The 15,421-nt window shown below is 41.6% G+C and overlaps 3 protein-coding genes across 3 annotated transcripts in view; 1 reads left to right on the top strand and 2 right to left on the bottom strand.

Annotated features, from left to right (window-relative positions):
- The window catches only part of fnbp4 (formin binding protein 4), a 9,118-nt gene extending 1,235 nt beyond the window's left edge, over positions 1–7,883 (bottom strand). The window contains exons 1-14 of the mRNA XM_079252632.1: positions 7,713–7,883; positions 7,081–7,152; positions 6,874–7,004; positions 6,115–6,286; positions 5,711–5,858; positions 5,481–5,577; positions 5,048–5,392; positions 3,563–3,755; positions 3,360–3,478; positions 3,183–3,287; positions 2,782–2,915; positions 1,653–1,819; positions 1,228–1,529; positions 1,020–1,137 (exon numbers count right to left, since the gene is read on the bottom strand). Coding sequence (XP_079108758.1) covers positions 1,020–1,137; positions 1,228–1,529; positions 1,653–1,819; positions 2,782–2,915; positions 3,183–3,287; positions 3,360–3,478; positions 3,563–3,755; positions 5,048–5,392; positions 5,481–5,577; positions 5,711–5,858; positions 6,115–6,286; positions 6,874–7,004; positions 7,081–7,152; positions 7,713–7,836 — 2,227 coding nt within the window. The 5' untranslated portion in view covers positions 7,837–7,883. The remainder of the gene's footprint in view (positions 1–1,019; positions 1,138–1,227; positions 1,530–1,652; positions 1,820–2,781; positions 2,916–3,182; positions 3,288–3,359; positions 3,479–3,562; positions 3,756–5,047; positions 5,393–5,480; positions 5,578–5,710; positions 5,859–6,114; positions 6,287–6,873; positions 7,005–7,080; positions 7,153–7,712) is intronic.
- A 979-nt stretch (positions 7,884–8,862) lies between these two features.
- Positions 8,863–11,292, top strand: LOC306761903 (seipin-like). The gene has a single exon (XM_079248231.1). The coding sequence runs from the start codon at positions 9,060–9,062 to the stop codon at positions 10,296–10,298; it is 1,239 nt and encodes a 412-aa protein (XP_079104357.1). The 5' UTR covers positions 8,863–9,059; the 3' UTR covers positions 10,299–11,292.
- Positions 11,293–13,568: 2,276 nt separating this feature from the next.
- Positions 13,569–14,420, bottom strand: lrrc10 (leucine rich repeat containing 10; the record flags this gene model as incomplete). Its single annotated transcript, XM_079258198.1, has 1 exon — positions 13,569–14,420. One exon carries the CDS (start codon positions 14,418–14,420, stop codon positions 13,569–13,571), a length of 852 nt encoding a protein of 283 aa, XP_079114324.1.
- Between the last annotated feature and the right edge of the window lie 1,001 nt (positions 14,421–15,421).

Genomic DNA, 15,421 nt, shown 5'->3' on the forward strand with positions numbered 1-15,421 from the left:
GCAAACAACTGAAATAAACATGACATTTATATAATGATTATTGTTTAGGTGTACTGATAATACACCCTCACAAACCTTTATGAAATTACAGCATTTCTTTGACCATTAATATATTTCTGTTTGCCTTTAAGGCTTCATAGTCACTGCATATATTAATGTAATCAGACTGTGGGGAAACATGAAGAAAAATAACATTTTCATGACATTCAACCAGCTGTTTTGTACAGGTGAATGAAACTTATACAGACGTGATCACGATGAACTTAAAGCATCAGGCTACATTCAGACTGCAGGCTAAAGTGACCCAAATCCAGTTTTTTCCCCTATTGCAATTTGCATCTGATTTTTTGTCATGACAGTCTGAACAACACAGACCTGAGTTTTTTCAAATGCAATCGAAGCCACTTGCATATCTAGTTCTAAATCTGATACACGTCTGATCTTTTGCCATGTGACTTCAGTCTGAACAGCCAGGTTGCAATAAATTGACCTACATGGTCACTGACAAGTACAACACAGAATGATGAATAGATACTCTCACACCACTCCTGGCTGTGACTCCAAACCACACGTTCTCAGTGCAGATGCTGCCACCGCTCCCAAAAAAAAACGCCACAGACAAAAATCTGGCTGTCCTCCTTTTTAATCTCCTTAAAACGATGCCTTTGTGAATGTGCTGGCTATGGCTGGACAACAACTTTAAAATCCCAAAATACGCTCTGCTGTTACCATCCATGTTTACTTCTGCAAACATGAGGACGTGACACACGCCCACTGTGGCGTTATCGTGTCTTCTACACACGTTGGACACTTCTGGTGCGCATGAGGTTCATACAGGAGATCGCATACCAGTCGGATTTCACAAATAAAAATCCAAATTGAGTAAAATTAGTCCCTGCAGTCTGAACGTAGCATAAACAGATTAAACTGATACTGATGACAAAAGCTAGCTGGATTTAAAAACCATTGTTTTTCTGCAATGTGAACGTTTGTTGGCAGGACCTGCGTTGTGTTTTTACCTGCAGTAGCAGCTGACTGGGTGTAGATAATCGGACTGCTGCCAATAGTAACCGTTTTATTCACCTGGCCAGCTTTCCGTTTCTGTCCTTTCCCCAAAGGACTGGAAAAGTCTAGAATCTGTCAAAAACAAGAAACAGACTGAATAATGCAGCATTGCACACGACTTCTACATGACCTCTAAAAGATGGAACTTGATTACTGCCACACCTTCATGCTGGCAGAGCCAGGAAGTAACAGAGGCCTCCCACTGCCGTCTTCCTCTGTTCCAGGAGCAGGAGGTTCCTCGTCGTTATCATCGTCCATTTCCATTTCCACCTCCATGATCTCGTCATCACTGTCAGGAGGCGGTGGAGGGGGAGGTGGTGAGCCTGGAGGGAGCGGTGGGAGTGGGGGGTTGGTGGAAGGTGGAGGGGGGCTGTCAGGAAGCGGTGGCTGGGGTGGGGACCAGAAGGATTCACTGGGCTGGGGAGGAGGTGGTGGCGGCGCAGCAGAAGACAATGTAGAAGATTCTGTTGTAAAAAAAAAAAAAAAAGCAAAAGAATTGAGAAGAGAAGACATTATTTCGTTCTCATTCACTCCATTTTTATCAAAAGCAAAAAAAACAAACAGAAGTAAAGCAGTAAGAGACGGACCTGTTACACCCCCAGCTGATCCAGATGTTTTGGTATCCCCTTGGCTTGGTGGTTTTGTTTCTGTACCTTGGTTCTCCTTGAGGTCCTCCTCCTTGTCCTCCTCTGTTGGAAACTCCCACTGGGAGGCACCGGTCCGGTCCCTCACATAGAAATACCGCCTGTGCTCTCTACAAAGTGGAACAACAGAGATAAAAGGCAACAGTCTCAACCATTGTCCTTAAAACCTGCAGAGTAGCAAGATCACCTGGGAGAGTCAGGCAAGGGAGTGGACATAATGGCCACAATAAGGAATAAGATTGTTGGTATGGACAGCAATTTTAGCCGTCCAGAACACGGTCCAATTAGAGTGTGGTTATGGGTGTGGATAGGGAACCCACCTTGCTCTCAAGAATAAATAATGCAAAACAAATCATCTCTAGGTCCTGAAAGTAGCTTTCAGCTGCTCACATCATGGTTGTCACATTTGATCTGTTAGACAACCATTCCCTCCCAGATAAAGAAAGACACCAGGGAGGAAGCACCATCATCATCATCAACAGTGATCATAGGTCAGAAAATAACAACCACAGTCAATTCATTTTACATCCGAAAGAAGAAAATAAAATGAATTAATAAATAAAAACTGGAAGACATAAGAAATAGAGTTGGTCTGACCTGCTGGATCCCGTCATTGCTCCATCTTCACCTTTTATTTGATGCGTGACACTCGTCGCTTCCAGGGCATCAGTCTGTCTGCTTTGCTTTCGGGGAGTTGTAGTCCTGTAAAGCGCAAAGCTCTCCCACAAAACCAACCCTCCTAGCATACACCCCCCTTGAACTTCCTCTGAGTGAACCCATATTTGGTTTACAAATGCCCTCACAGGGGCTGGAGAGTCAGTTAAAAGGACACGGAGTCCTCTCTGTTAACAGGAAGCAGGCTGGCTCAAGTGGATGTTCCCTTATTAATATGTGCAAGGACTGCATCACAGAAACCTGAAGAGTCTGTTTCTGGTAAGTATTCTGATCCACTCGGACTGGTTAAGCTTCTCCCCAAGTCATGTTACAAAGTCTGCAACCTCGGTGGAGTCACACTGTAAGATTCGTGGGGGGGCGAGGGAGGTTATAGATGTGAAAGGTAAGGAGCGCGTACCTGTCCCAGTGGCAGGACCAGCCTTTAGGGGTGGCGTTAAGTTCGTAATATTTTATGTGTTCAGCAGCTTCCTGCAGCCTGCGGCGAAGATAGACCCCATTCAGAGCACCTTCCCTCCAGTCAGCGATCCGTGTCTGAAAGAGAGGAAAGGCAAAAGGAGAAACGGAGACGAGAGTGAGACGAGAACCAAAATAAGAAGGAGATGAAGAGACAGATAAAAGCAGAAGAGCCACAGGGTGGATGAGCTGGATGAAACGGTAATTGAAAGAGGACTATTATGAAGATTTTAAATATTAATTACAGCTACATGCCAGTGCACAACGATGTAAGACAGAATTAGGTGTTAAATATTTGAGGAGTCACATAAGGACAGCTGCGACTGAAATCAACCATGCTCTCACCTCAGTTTGTAGCAGAAGCAAATGAAAGTTTGAGATTGTTTTCTTGTTTATGCCCAGGAACTCCATCTTGCTGGTTAAGGTGTTGGCCAGTTCGCCTATCTGAAACTACATTAAAAAGTGTTAAAACCTTTGCAACTATCACTACAGATCGCATTTAGCAACTTCTGTTCACCTCACCTTGAGCTCAGGTGTTTCCACTTCCTCTTTTGCAGGAGGTTTGGACCCCGTTTTGTCTTCAGAATCATCTGTGTCTTTGTCCTCTCCTTCCACAACGCTTTCTAAAAGTTTAGGTAGGGCTAAAAGACACAAGAGGCTTTTGAGTAACAGAAACTTTAGCTTCCACTGCTGCCATGCATGTAACTGATGATACTTTAACCCACTTGTTTCTGTGCTGTCAGGCGGTTCTGAGTCTCTGCTATTAGAATCAGGACTGGCAGCAGAAGGGAACACAGCTTTCCATCGGTTCTTCTTCAGTAGGAGACTGCGAGGTCCTGCGGCTTCCTGGCTAGCCTCTGAACAAGGACTGGAGCCCCCTGCACTGACATCGCCCTCCTCTAGTGCTCGAAGTTCAGCCTGAGAGTCAGATGTTAGAGTCAGTTTACAGCTAGGTTACTTGGGACATCAAACGTAGCTAACCCTGTTGAAACACCACCCCTAAACAACCTTATCAGGCATTTTATTTATTCATTAAAGAAATAACAATCTCCAAACTTCTCGTCTTTCAAGACTGTTACTGAATGTGCTGCACAGTGAATTTCTGCATCACCTGAGCCAAAAAAAAAAGGTAAAGTAGTAGGAAAAAAAACAAACACCCTTTTCAGGACGTTAAGTTCTGTGACATCATGATGCTTGACTGGCTGTGATTCTGCACTGAACTGGTGTTGCATGCAGATGCATGTTGAAGCTTTTTAAGCCACATGGAGAAGTGGAGAGGACATAAAGGAAATAGGGAAAATGCTCTAAAGTATGCCTTGCTTTGAGAGAGCATTGCTACAAACTGTGCTGCTGTACCACATGTCTTAAATATGCATCTTCATTCTTTGGTTTGTTTTTTGGCTTTCACTTTCCTTTCCGAGGTAACACCAGCGAAGATCAGTGGTGAGTAACCTTGCCCTCGTCTTGCAAGTTTTTCATGTTTCCCTGCAACACACCTGATCTTATGAATATGTCACTGTGCAGAAGTTGATAGGCTGTTGGATCCATTTGACATGAATCAGGTGTGTTGAAGCAGGGTAACACGGAAAACTTGCAGGACTGTTACCCTAGAGAATCACGGCTTAGATCATTCCAAAACTTAAAACCAGTCATCATTCAATCATTAAGGAGCATCTTCAGCAGGTATGAGCTGTTGGCTTTGTGAGTAGTTCTATATAGGCTGATCTATGATAGTTAGACACACACAATCCCTCACTCACTGAGGTGGGTAATGTAAATCAGCTACGGTCCTCAACGGCTACAATCCTGCAAGTTTTCCGGGTATCCCTGTTTCCAGACATGACTGAAACTAATCACTCACTGTGCAGAACATCACTGGCTGTTGGATCCATTTAATGAAAGCCAGTCGTATTGGAATAGGGATACATCGAAAACCTGCTGGGCAGCGGCCCTTGAGGGCCAAATTTGGGCACCTCTGATGTAAATGAATGTTTCTGCACTAATATGATTCTCACTTTAGTGTAACAGTAACCAGAATGAACATGACAGGTTGTTAACAGTTCCAGGTTGAGTATTCAGCAGCTTGATTCAAACAAAAAGCAGCAACATTTAGGTTTGGTTAGGATTAATTTAAAGAACGACAAGTATGGAAATAAATTAAGACAAAGCAATTTAGCGAAACTGTTCAGAGAACGGCATTAGATCCATACCTTCTTCCTCTCCAGAGCCAATTCCAGCTCCACCGTGTCCTCCTCCGGCTCCTCTTCAGCATCTGAATTTTCTCTGGACTGCTTCTTGGTGGAAGGATCTTTTGGTACAACTGGAGCTGAGTCTGACTCCTGCAGGAGTGTAGAGGGAGATCCCGCAGGCCTCACAGCTTCTCCATCAGAATCCATGCTGTTCTCCGTCTCATCCAAACCCTTTAGCAGTTTTTTCCTCCACTTCTCCTCTGCTTCCTTCACCTCGGAAGGAATGAGCGGACCAAGGAGGGACGCTGCCACTCCCCGGCGCTCCTCCTCTTCACTCGTAAGGCCCACAACATTTTCTATTACCTCCTGTTAGGTAAAAACACAAGGATAAAACATTTAACGCTATACTTCGTTTGGTTGGGTCACTTTTTAAGCCATTTCACACTAAACCTGCCTTTGCTTTGGTCTCTTTTGTTGGGGCTGAAGCAGCGGAAGTCTTTTCTTCTGTGTAATAACTTCCATGAGCTGTACCATTGCCATTAACACTGGTGCTACAACAAAAAAAAACAAAACACCACTAGCATCAACCTTTTTTTTACATCAAGAGCATGCTTAAAGTTCTAGTGTTGTATGATAAAGACTTTATTCACATAATAAAACTCTAAATTCTTTAATTCATCCCACCTGTTGCCGCAATGTCCCAGGCTTTGCACCTGATCAGCCAAATAGTGTGGCAGTTCCCAGGAAACTTCATTGGTCAGTGTGTTCCAGTAGTAATAGCAGCCAGAATTTTCATCCCACACTTCCTGCCAGTCTCCCATCTCTACACCCACTGGAATACAGAGAAAACTTTAATGAAAAGCAGAAATTTACAGTATTATTGTTAGCACAAGCTTTTACATTTAAGTGATTTTTATCAAGCTTGAAAGACGAAACTGCATATTACAATTCTGATATTCTAGCATTTCAATATCAAAACAAACATTTTGTTTTAAAGACAATGAAATGAAGAGACAATGTTGGTTGAAGAGAAGTTTTCGAATTTAAGCTACAATTGTGAGACACATTACTGTCGCAAAAGTAGTTACCTCCAGCTAATGAACACTGAGTGTTGTACTCAAACTCTGTGCTTTCTTGATTTTGTCTGTCGGCGGCCGGCTGCTGAGTTTTGACCTCAGGTCGAGGTGGGGTGGCAGTCGTAATGGAGGGCTGAGCTGCTGCATCGTCTGTAGTAGGCTGAGTTGTGATTGCATCAATTTCCTACAGTGGGAGACATAATAAGATTAGCATAAATGAAATTTCTGATAAATTATTAAGTTGAACTTAAATAAGTTTAACAGTCAGAAAAACCTAGTTGTGTGATCTGGTGCTGCTTTGTAGCCCAGGATGCACACAATCCATTGAAATCACAGAATAAGTGGACTGACAAATTACAATATCCGTCCTTCCCTTCGATTTACAGAGCTGTCTTTAGATTCATCACTCAACTTCTTTTCTACCTTTACATTATCTACCGGTCTAATTGTTTAGCAGTGGAATCCTCAAATACATTGTCATTTTGAGCAGTTCAAACTGAACTTGTTCAAGTTAAAATAACATTAAAAAAACTTCAGTCATACAAAAATATGACAAACACTTATGCAGAAGTCAAAGGTAAATGATGACTGATATAGTCCACACATTTATACAGAAAACAGCTGGAATAGCCTTCTTATTAATTTTGAATAATTAAAACTATTATGTATTACAATTTAAAAATGTTAAACTAAATGAAAGGTATACTTCTTAAAAGGTTCATCATAATCAGAACTTTAACATTATGATATTAACATCACAAATATACCCACAGCCATGAAATTGGCCAGTGTGCTGTCGATGTCTGCTGACTGGTTATGTTGAGAATTTGTGGCTGAACGGCGTGAGTCTCCAGCATCTTCTTCATCGCTGTCTTCATAGGCTCCAAGCAAGGACAAACCCTCTAAATGAGAAGAGCAACAGTTCTGATCAGACAAACAAAATGATCTGACAGCGAGAAAAACACAAAGTAAACTCACCTGTGGCTTTTACAGCTGGTGCCTTCATGCCCGTAGGTCTCACAAATTTATGTCCATCACCATCCTGTTCATCTGTACAGGCGACAAAAGGGTTAATATTTAAGCTGGAGGAGTAGCATTTGTACATTTGATTGTTTAATAATATTGGAAGCATTAACAGACCGCCAACAACTAACTGATCAGTAAGGTTGTATATCTATAAGGGCATAATAATGGGCGAAAATATCAATTGCAGGTAACGGTGGCAGTGAATAGCAGTTACTAGTATATCATAGGTTAAGTGTGGCGGGGCTAGCTGGTTGTTTACTGTGTGAAACGCCTGTTTTAGCTGGTTTTACCTGTTAATTTAATTAATTTCCACGGCTGTGATTAGCTTTCAGCGCACGTTAGCATGCTAGCCTATAGCTAACGCTAAAAATGAAAAGAAGTTTTGGTTTATGTGCAATAACCGGACATATAATGGTACTTTTGGTGTCTTTGCACTAAATCCTCAAAATAATACAAATTAGTTGATAACTGTAACATTTAATTGATTTTTAAGCAACGAGGCCCATTTCCAGCTTCAACCATTTAGCACTAAATTAGCCAAGCGCTAAGATGCTACTAGGCTAACATTTTATAAAAAAAAGTACCATCGGATCCAGAGGGCGCTTCTTCTCTCTCTCCTGTGTTCCCACCGCGGTTCCCTGGAGGAGAAAGCTGCAAGATCGTTCTCCGACCGACAGCTCCTCCTGCAAGACGACTTTTCTTCCCCATCACGGCTCGTCTGCTGGGCTGAAGCTCAACGTTGCTGCCTCAAGGCACAAAAGAAGCTTACCGATTTCCTGCAACAACTTCCGGGTCACCGAGTTTTGTTTGCGCCATTTTTTTCCCCAACAACTTCAAATTTTATTTTATTTTATTTTATTTTATTTTATTATTGAACCGTTGAAGCAACAGTGTAAAATTGACATCGTGTATCGGGTTACAAAAGCAATAGAAACCTTGATATAACAATATAATAACAAAGAAGGTACCAGCGTATGGGACATAAAACAGAGCTCAAAGATTTGTGAGGTAAATTAAATAAAAAGGATTCATACAAATACAGAAAAAAAAAGCAGGAAAAAACCCCCAGGAAAATAGAATTTAAAATTATGGAGGAGAGAAATTTATCTTTATAAAACTGTGTGGAGGACAGACAAGAGATTGTTTTTTTTTTGTGTGTTTTTAAAAAAAAATTATTATTATTATTATTATTATTATTATTATTATTATTATTATTATTATTATTATTATTATTATTATCCGTTTAAGAGAAGAGGGGAGAAAGTCAGTTGTGAAGAAAAAATTTAGCTTGCAGGATAAAAAATAAATTAACGACGAGTTATACTGCTTTATTAGCAGGGTTTTCATAGTAAAACAGAAATTTTGTTTGCACCATAAGGAAGAGTAAATATAGCATTTCATGTTTTATCATCTAGTATCTGTATCTAGCAGCTGTAATGGTTTTAGTAATGATGAGTTTTCTTATGAAAGCATTGTTAAATTTCTTATCAGAAATGGAAACTCCGTTTACTTTAACATTGTAGTTAGTTATATTAAGGGAGGTATGTATGTTTGGATCACAGCTGCAGTTTTATGCACTTCATATTTAACCACCAGAGGCTCCGTCAGCTTTTATATACATGCTCAGAAACAGAAGAAGCTTCCCTATTTCCTGCAACAACGTCCGGGTCACGGAGTTTTCTTTGCACCGTAGTTTCATTTGAACGCCATCTGAGCAGCAAATGAGCTTAAACAGCCATCCAGGAAGAGACATTAACATTTAAGTCTTCACATACCCCAAGTGTTGTGGTTTTTGTTCGAGTAGTTATTCTTGCTTACGGACCGAAGTAGCTGTAACTAGTCTGAACAGTCGAACATCGAGCTATTGAAGCGACTTAACATGGGAGGTGAAGGAAAACATTTATACTACTTGGGAGCAAAGCCACCCACCGATGCTTGAACAAAAGGACCCAGGACACAAGCAGCAGTCCACGGCAGCCCAAGCTGGGACCAGAGGAAGGTCTCCGGACACCATGGGGGGTGCGATGGGACCACTTCTACACTGGTTACAGGATGTAGCAGCTGTCACACTCCTCAAAGCCCGACGGACATTATTCCAAGCTGCTATCCTCTTCTGCACCCTGATTTTGCTGCTTTGGGTGTCAATCTTCCTCTATGGGAGCTTTTATTACTCCTACATGCCATCTGTGAGCTTCTCCACTCCTGTGCACTTTTATTACACCTCAGATTGTGATGCTGCAGATTCAATCGTCTGCTCCTTCCCTACAGCCAACATTTCTTTCATGAAGAATGAAAGAGACCAGGTGATGGCTAATGGCCAACCTTACCGGGTTTCCTTGGAGTTAGAGATGCCAGAGTCTCCAGTGAATGAACAGCTGGGTATGTTCATGGTGAAGATGTCCTGTTATACCAGAGGTGGGAGGATTGTCTCCACGGTGGGACGATCTGCAATGCTCCATTACCGCTCCAACCTTCTGCAGACCCTGAGCACTTTATTCTTCTCCCCTCTTCTCCTGACTGGAATGGCTGAGCAGAAGCAGCTCATAGAAGTAGAGCTCTTCTCAGATTACAAGACAAATGCGTATCAGCCCACAGTGGGCGCAGTCATAGAAATCCACTCTAAACGAGTGCAGATCTACTCATCCCAGCTCCGTATCCATGCATACTTCTCAGGAATACGTTATCTTCTTTACAACTTCCCCCTGACATCTGCGGTGATTGGTGTCGCCACCAACTTCTCCTTCCTCAGTGTCATGGCTCTGTTTGGTTACCTGCAGCTTGTGTGGGGCGGGCTTTGGCCTCCAGATCAAGTAAGGGTGAAGGTCATGATGGGTGATGACACCCGCATCCAGAAGAGGAGGGAGGAGGCTCGAAAGCGCATGGAGAGGGAGAGTTCACAGAAGGATTTGAGCGCTCCGACACTTCTTGGACCTGTGAATGGGACATATGATTTCCAGGGAAACGGCATGACAGTAAATCCATCATCAGATGTCCCTTCTGAAATCCCTGATGCCTCTGAGTCTGGGATCGAAGCTCCAGATAGCAAAGAAGAAGAGTCTCACGAATCAGAGGATCCTGAGGAGATCAACAGCACAGATGTGTCAGATGGACACCCTCACCCCCAGGAGACGGCACTTCGACAGAGACCAGGACACTGGACGAGTCTCTGAACCATAACGTATGCGTTGTATGTCCTAACGTCTTGCATGTAGTCTGATATTCAGCAGCTTGGATGTGATCTGTCAGATGTTGGACATAATTCACATGCATGAGAATATGTTCCTTGTATTGTTACAGTTTGCACATTACAGGCTATTGTCTTGATAGCAGTTTACTTCGTATAAGGTTAGGCTTTCTTTCTGATTGCATCGCTGTTACAGTTTTTGTTTGGACCATTTGAGTTGTGCAGGTGCTGAATTCATTCCATTTCATCAAAGGATTGGCAGCAACTCGACAGTCCAGTGGAACCAGTAAATGTTTTGATGTCCTGATGGTATTTTCTCACATCACAGCCACCGTAGATCCGCTTCTATCAGCTTCCCTGGAAATACAGACGTGATTCTTATGACTTATGAGCTCAAACTAACTTAGACTTGAATGCAGATGAATTGTAAATAAAACAAAATTAAGAAAGGTCACGCTTTAGTCTCTGGCAAGCAATTCAGTCCGGAAATTTAGCGTAAGAAAAAGCATCCTTGTTTTTAGAAGCTTATTGGTCAGATTCAGTCGGTCCAGTCTGAGGGATTTATGCAATATGTTCCTTTTTCCATCATGCAAATATTTGTGTGTCAGAGTCACTAGTTAGAACTTTAACACAGCTGTTATTCCATGACAAGCCTTTAAAAGTACATTTTGCACTCTGTGGTTTGACGTTCTGAGAGTTGTATTTATCTTTCATTTTTACAGTCCCGTGCAGATCATTTTACTTGGATGTTTTAAACCATATATGTGTGTATTAATAAGTGTGAAACGTATGTATTTAACAATGTGTGTACAGTATAAACAAAGATGCGATTTGAAGTTGATGCTGATGGTAAAAGCAGTTAAATTTAAGATTTTGCAGATGTTTCTGATGTGACATTCAGGTGTGCAGTTTGAGGGAACTTTGGGTTAAAGTTGGTTAGAAACTGTGAGTTGTGTTACTGGACATGGAGATTTGTACCAAAGGTAACGTTACGTTTGATGGATTCAATAAATATTCATAAGAAGATTTTATTTATGCACAGAACAAATAAAAACTAATATGAGACTATTTGCTTTTTCTGTTCTTTTACATAATTAAGAAGCTCTTTAAGTCATATAACCAAGATTGCATTGTAAAAATTGTTAAATTAATGTCTTATTTAAATAAGTTGATTGTTAAAAAATATGCACATTTATCAGTCTTGTAATATTTTCTTTAGATAAATTATTATTCTCTTACAATTATCTGCACGGAAAACCGCTCTACAGATTTTAAAACTTACATTAATCTGACGAAATGCTAGAAAACAAACCTTTTTCATTAATTTAATGAGCTACGGTCAATTAGATGTTTTGATCCAAAGCGAAAGAAAATATCAGAGATAAGTAGTTCTAAAGATAAACATATTGGGACATAAAAAATGAGAATTGTAATGTAATGAGATTACTGCTGCCACAGAGTTTGAGCTTTTAACTGCGTTATTCTGTTTGTTAACAACTTGACCCAAAACCAACTGGACGAGTTTTCAGAATTCTTTGTCTGAGAATGAGTCCTGACATTGCATTAAATTTGGGGATTAGTCTGCATCAGCATCTGGATACAGGAATTTTTAAGGATTCTTTGTCATTAGATTGGGCTATTTTCAGTATAACTCCATAATAAATGGTGAGAAAATCTAGAAGTTCCCAGATATCAAAGATAGATCTGGAAACTAGGATAAAAAATGTGACCTTTGGAATTTTTACTGCAAGAGAACAAATTAAGATCTAAACATGTAACAAACACCACAATATACTGTGGGTTCATCATCAATATATGCAGAAATTTATTAGTGTATCCAGATAGAATAAATGTAGGACTAGAACAGGGTGGAAATGAGCTGCTTGGCAGAGGTCTATGCTCTCCGAGTGCTTTTCTAGTTATAAATAAAACCAAAGGAACACTAAAATTAGGCATGTGTTCATTTATTTGCAGTGTTAACATTGTAGAGTAACAGGATTTGCAAACAGCAACAAACTGGTATGACAGAAAATATCTGACAGCAGCACAGTGAAACTGAGACGGGCCACTGTGCAGATGAAAAGTTAGGTGTGGGATTGTGCTTTCCTTTAATATTCTAGATCTACACTTTAATGTTCGGCTTGCAAGATTTCACAAATATCAGACCAGACCGGATCTTGTCACGGCACCGCAGAGAGCCTCTTAGCTCGCTGTTGTGAGTGAATGGATGTACTGTAGACGTGTCTGGAGGCAGTATTTAGTTGTTAGTACAGCTTTGTCTCTGTGTTTATTACAAAAATGAGTAAAACTTAAAAAACACAAGAGTAAAGTGTTTGAAATCATCTGATTTCTGGGTCACTGTTATTACATTTTAGTTTAGATTATTTCAAAATGCCTCATCATGTCGGTCAAAATGCATTTTGGTTTGTGTGGAGCACATTTTCCTGGTTCACTGGGGAACTACAAAGTCCATTTATTATCTCTCAAACCGGAAGCTTATGGTGATGATATTAAAGGCCATTAGTGCTCTTTATTCAAAGCCACAGCCCCAATCTATCAGATGAATAATGCATTTTACTGGGAAAGGAGTGCACTCGGAGATTTAGACCATCCATCACGTGGATTAAAACAGTTTTTAGCCACAGCAGGTACAGAGACTATTTCAGACTCTGCTCAAGATAAAATTTAAATTATTTATAATCTAATTTTCTGGGCTAAATTTGAACTCCCACACAGCCACTAATAGTATCATTGTGATTATGTTTTCATGCTGACATGACGATGGCGTTGTCAGTTTAATAGATATTTATGTTCAGCAAACATGCAACTTAATATTATATTATTAACAGGTATATTATTAACAGGTATTATGACACTTTACATGTCATAATACCTGTGACGATCCTGTTAAATACTGCAAAAAAAAAATCTGTTTTACACCATGGGATGAAACACCTAAAACTTTGCAATAAACAACATCTGATGTTGGTTAAAAAAAAAAAACCCGGAATAATATTTTCCAGACTTTCTGTTTTTGCAGCGAATCCTTTCAAGGCACAAAAAGTTTTACAAGTTAAACTTACACACTGACATTCATGATGCTTCTTTCATGCAGGCTACATTTTTGGACTAGTTCATAATTTGTGTGCTATATTCAAGCAATTGGCTTCACCATATATGGCCTAAATACCAGCAGTGTGATGCACTCAGCGGCGCTAAGTGCTCCAGGACGCCACTGAAGAGAGAAGCCAGGCAGTCACGGCTGAGGGTCACTTCTCTGACCTAAAATATTGTTCTGCTCCTCAGGGTAGACCTCCACCGCCTTGGCTGTGTCCTCAGTCGCTGCCTTCATCACGTCTTTTTCCAGATCATCATCTGAGCAGTCCGCCCAGCGCCCGACCCTTCTGACTCCCTCTCCCACCGCTGGGGCGTTGATACATGGGTTGTGGTCATAGATGACGAGTTTCAAGCCCTGCAAGTGAGAAAGGCATGGGAAGTGGCGTATTCTGTTCCGATCCACGTCAATGACGGCCAGAAAGTGCATTTCCAGGAAAACTGGTGGGAAATCTGTCAGCATGTTCCCAGCAAGCCAGATGCTTCTCAGTTCTTCCAGGTGTCTGACTTCTTCTGGCAAGCTACGTATCTGGTTATAACCAAGGTGCAGGGTCTTGAGATTTGTGAGCTCACAAACCACCGCTGGGAAATCTGTGAAGCAGTTTGTCTCCAGCCACAGAGTATTAAGCTCCTTCAGCTCTCTCAGTTCCCTGGGGAGGTGATACAGTCTGTTGTTGCCCAGGTAAAGGATGCTGAGCTGAGGCAGCCTGCACACAGCTGGAGGAAGTTCCTCGAAGCAGTTAAAGTCAAGGGCCAGCAGCTGCAGCTTCCTCAGGCTCTGCAGTTCAGCCGGTAAGCTGCTGAGGTTGTTGTCACTCAGGTAAAGCTTTACCAACTCATCGAAGGCACAAGCAGCAACAGGCAGCCGCCTCAGCTGGAGGCTGCTCAGGTCCAGAGTCCGGTCCAGCGGCATCTCCTTCAGGTCTCCCACTAAAAAACGTTGACAGCTCTCAGAGGGGATGAAGGCGATGACACCTCTCACAGCATTTCCCATCTTTCTCTCAGCCTTTTTAGACAACGCCGCTCCTCCACTTCAAGCCAGAACCCACATGGGTTGCCTTCAAGCAGGCTGCTGGGCGCTTCCAGGGAATTTCATGGTTTCCAGTCAACGTTCTTCCTGGATTTATCAGCCCTGTTATGAAAACAAAACAATTTAGCAACAGTTTATAACATTAAATCATTCTTCCATATAAAGGCAGTGATGTTGACTAAAAGTATCATCAGAAAAAGGAAGGAAAATAGAAAACAAACATATAAAAGTGACCAAAAAACTTACTTTCCAGTGTCTTTCTTGTTGATGTCTGGGCCTTTCTGACTATAAGTCGTTTGTTTATGAAACTTTATGAGCAGAAAATGTGTTGCATTCCCCGTGGACTCTCCCCAGTGGTGTCCTCTCACTATCTCTCAGTGGCACGAAGCTCTGCCCTGACTTTCATGGCTATAGCAACCACCAGCTCTCTCCTCCCCATTTACGCCTAATGACTTTCCCCCTTCTTCTCCAAGATGACAGAAGTGGGAGAGAGAGAGAGAGAGACGGGGAGGGGCAGGGCAGCATGGAAGAGCAGAAGAAGCGTTTTCTGATGAAAGTGCGGCGGAGGTCATTTACATTCTGCTGTAATCGGCCTTGATGCTGCTCTGGTTCTGTGCCACCAGGCCCCAAACAGCCTGACTTACTTACTTAAATTGCAGTAAATCTGTAAAGTGTCTAAGAAAGGTTTCTTAAAGGAAGGAAAAAGAAAGAGCTACAAGCTGTGGTGAAGAGAGGTGGATTTGATGCAGTTCTATAAATCTGGGTTTGGTCAGCATCACATCGGGCATGTTGTCTCCAACAATGACATCTTTGTGCAGTCAGCTCTGAAAATCCCCTCAAAACAGACAATTTTCCTTTAATCTTCCATTTACTCTCACATTTCAAAGTGAAATGTTTTTAAAAAAAATAGTTTTCCTGCTTGGGAAATGAAGTGTAAGCTTCATGTCACCACGCATGTCATCCAC

This window comes from Telmatherina bonti (genome assembly GCF_933228915.1).
Source record: "Telmatherina bonti genome assembly, chromosome: 2".
NCBI lineage: Eukaryota > Metazoa > Chordata > Actinopteri > Atheriniformes > Telmatherinidae > Telmatherina > Telmatherina bonti.

Coding starts and splice junctions, on each gene's coding strand:
- LOC306761903 (XM_079248231.1), top strand. CDS start 9,060: ATGCTTGAACAAAAGGACCCAGGACACAAGCAGCAGTCCACGGCAGCC.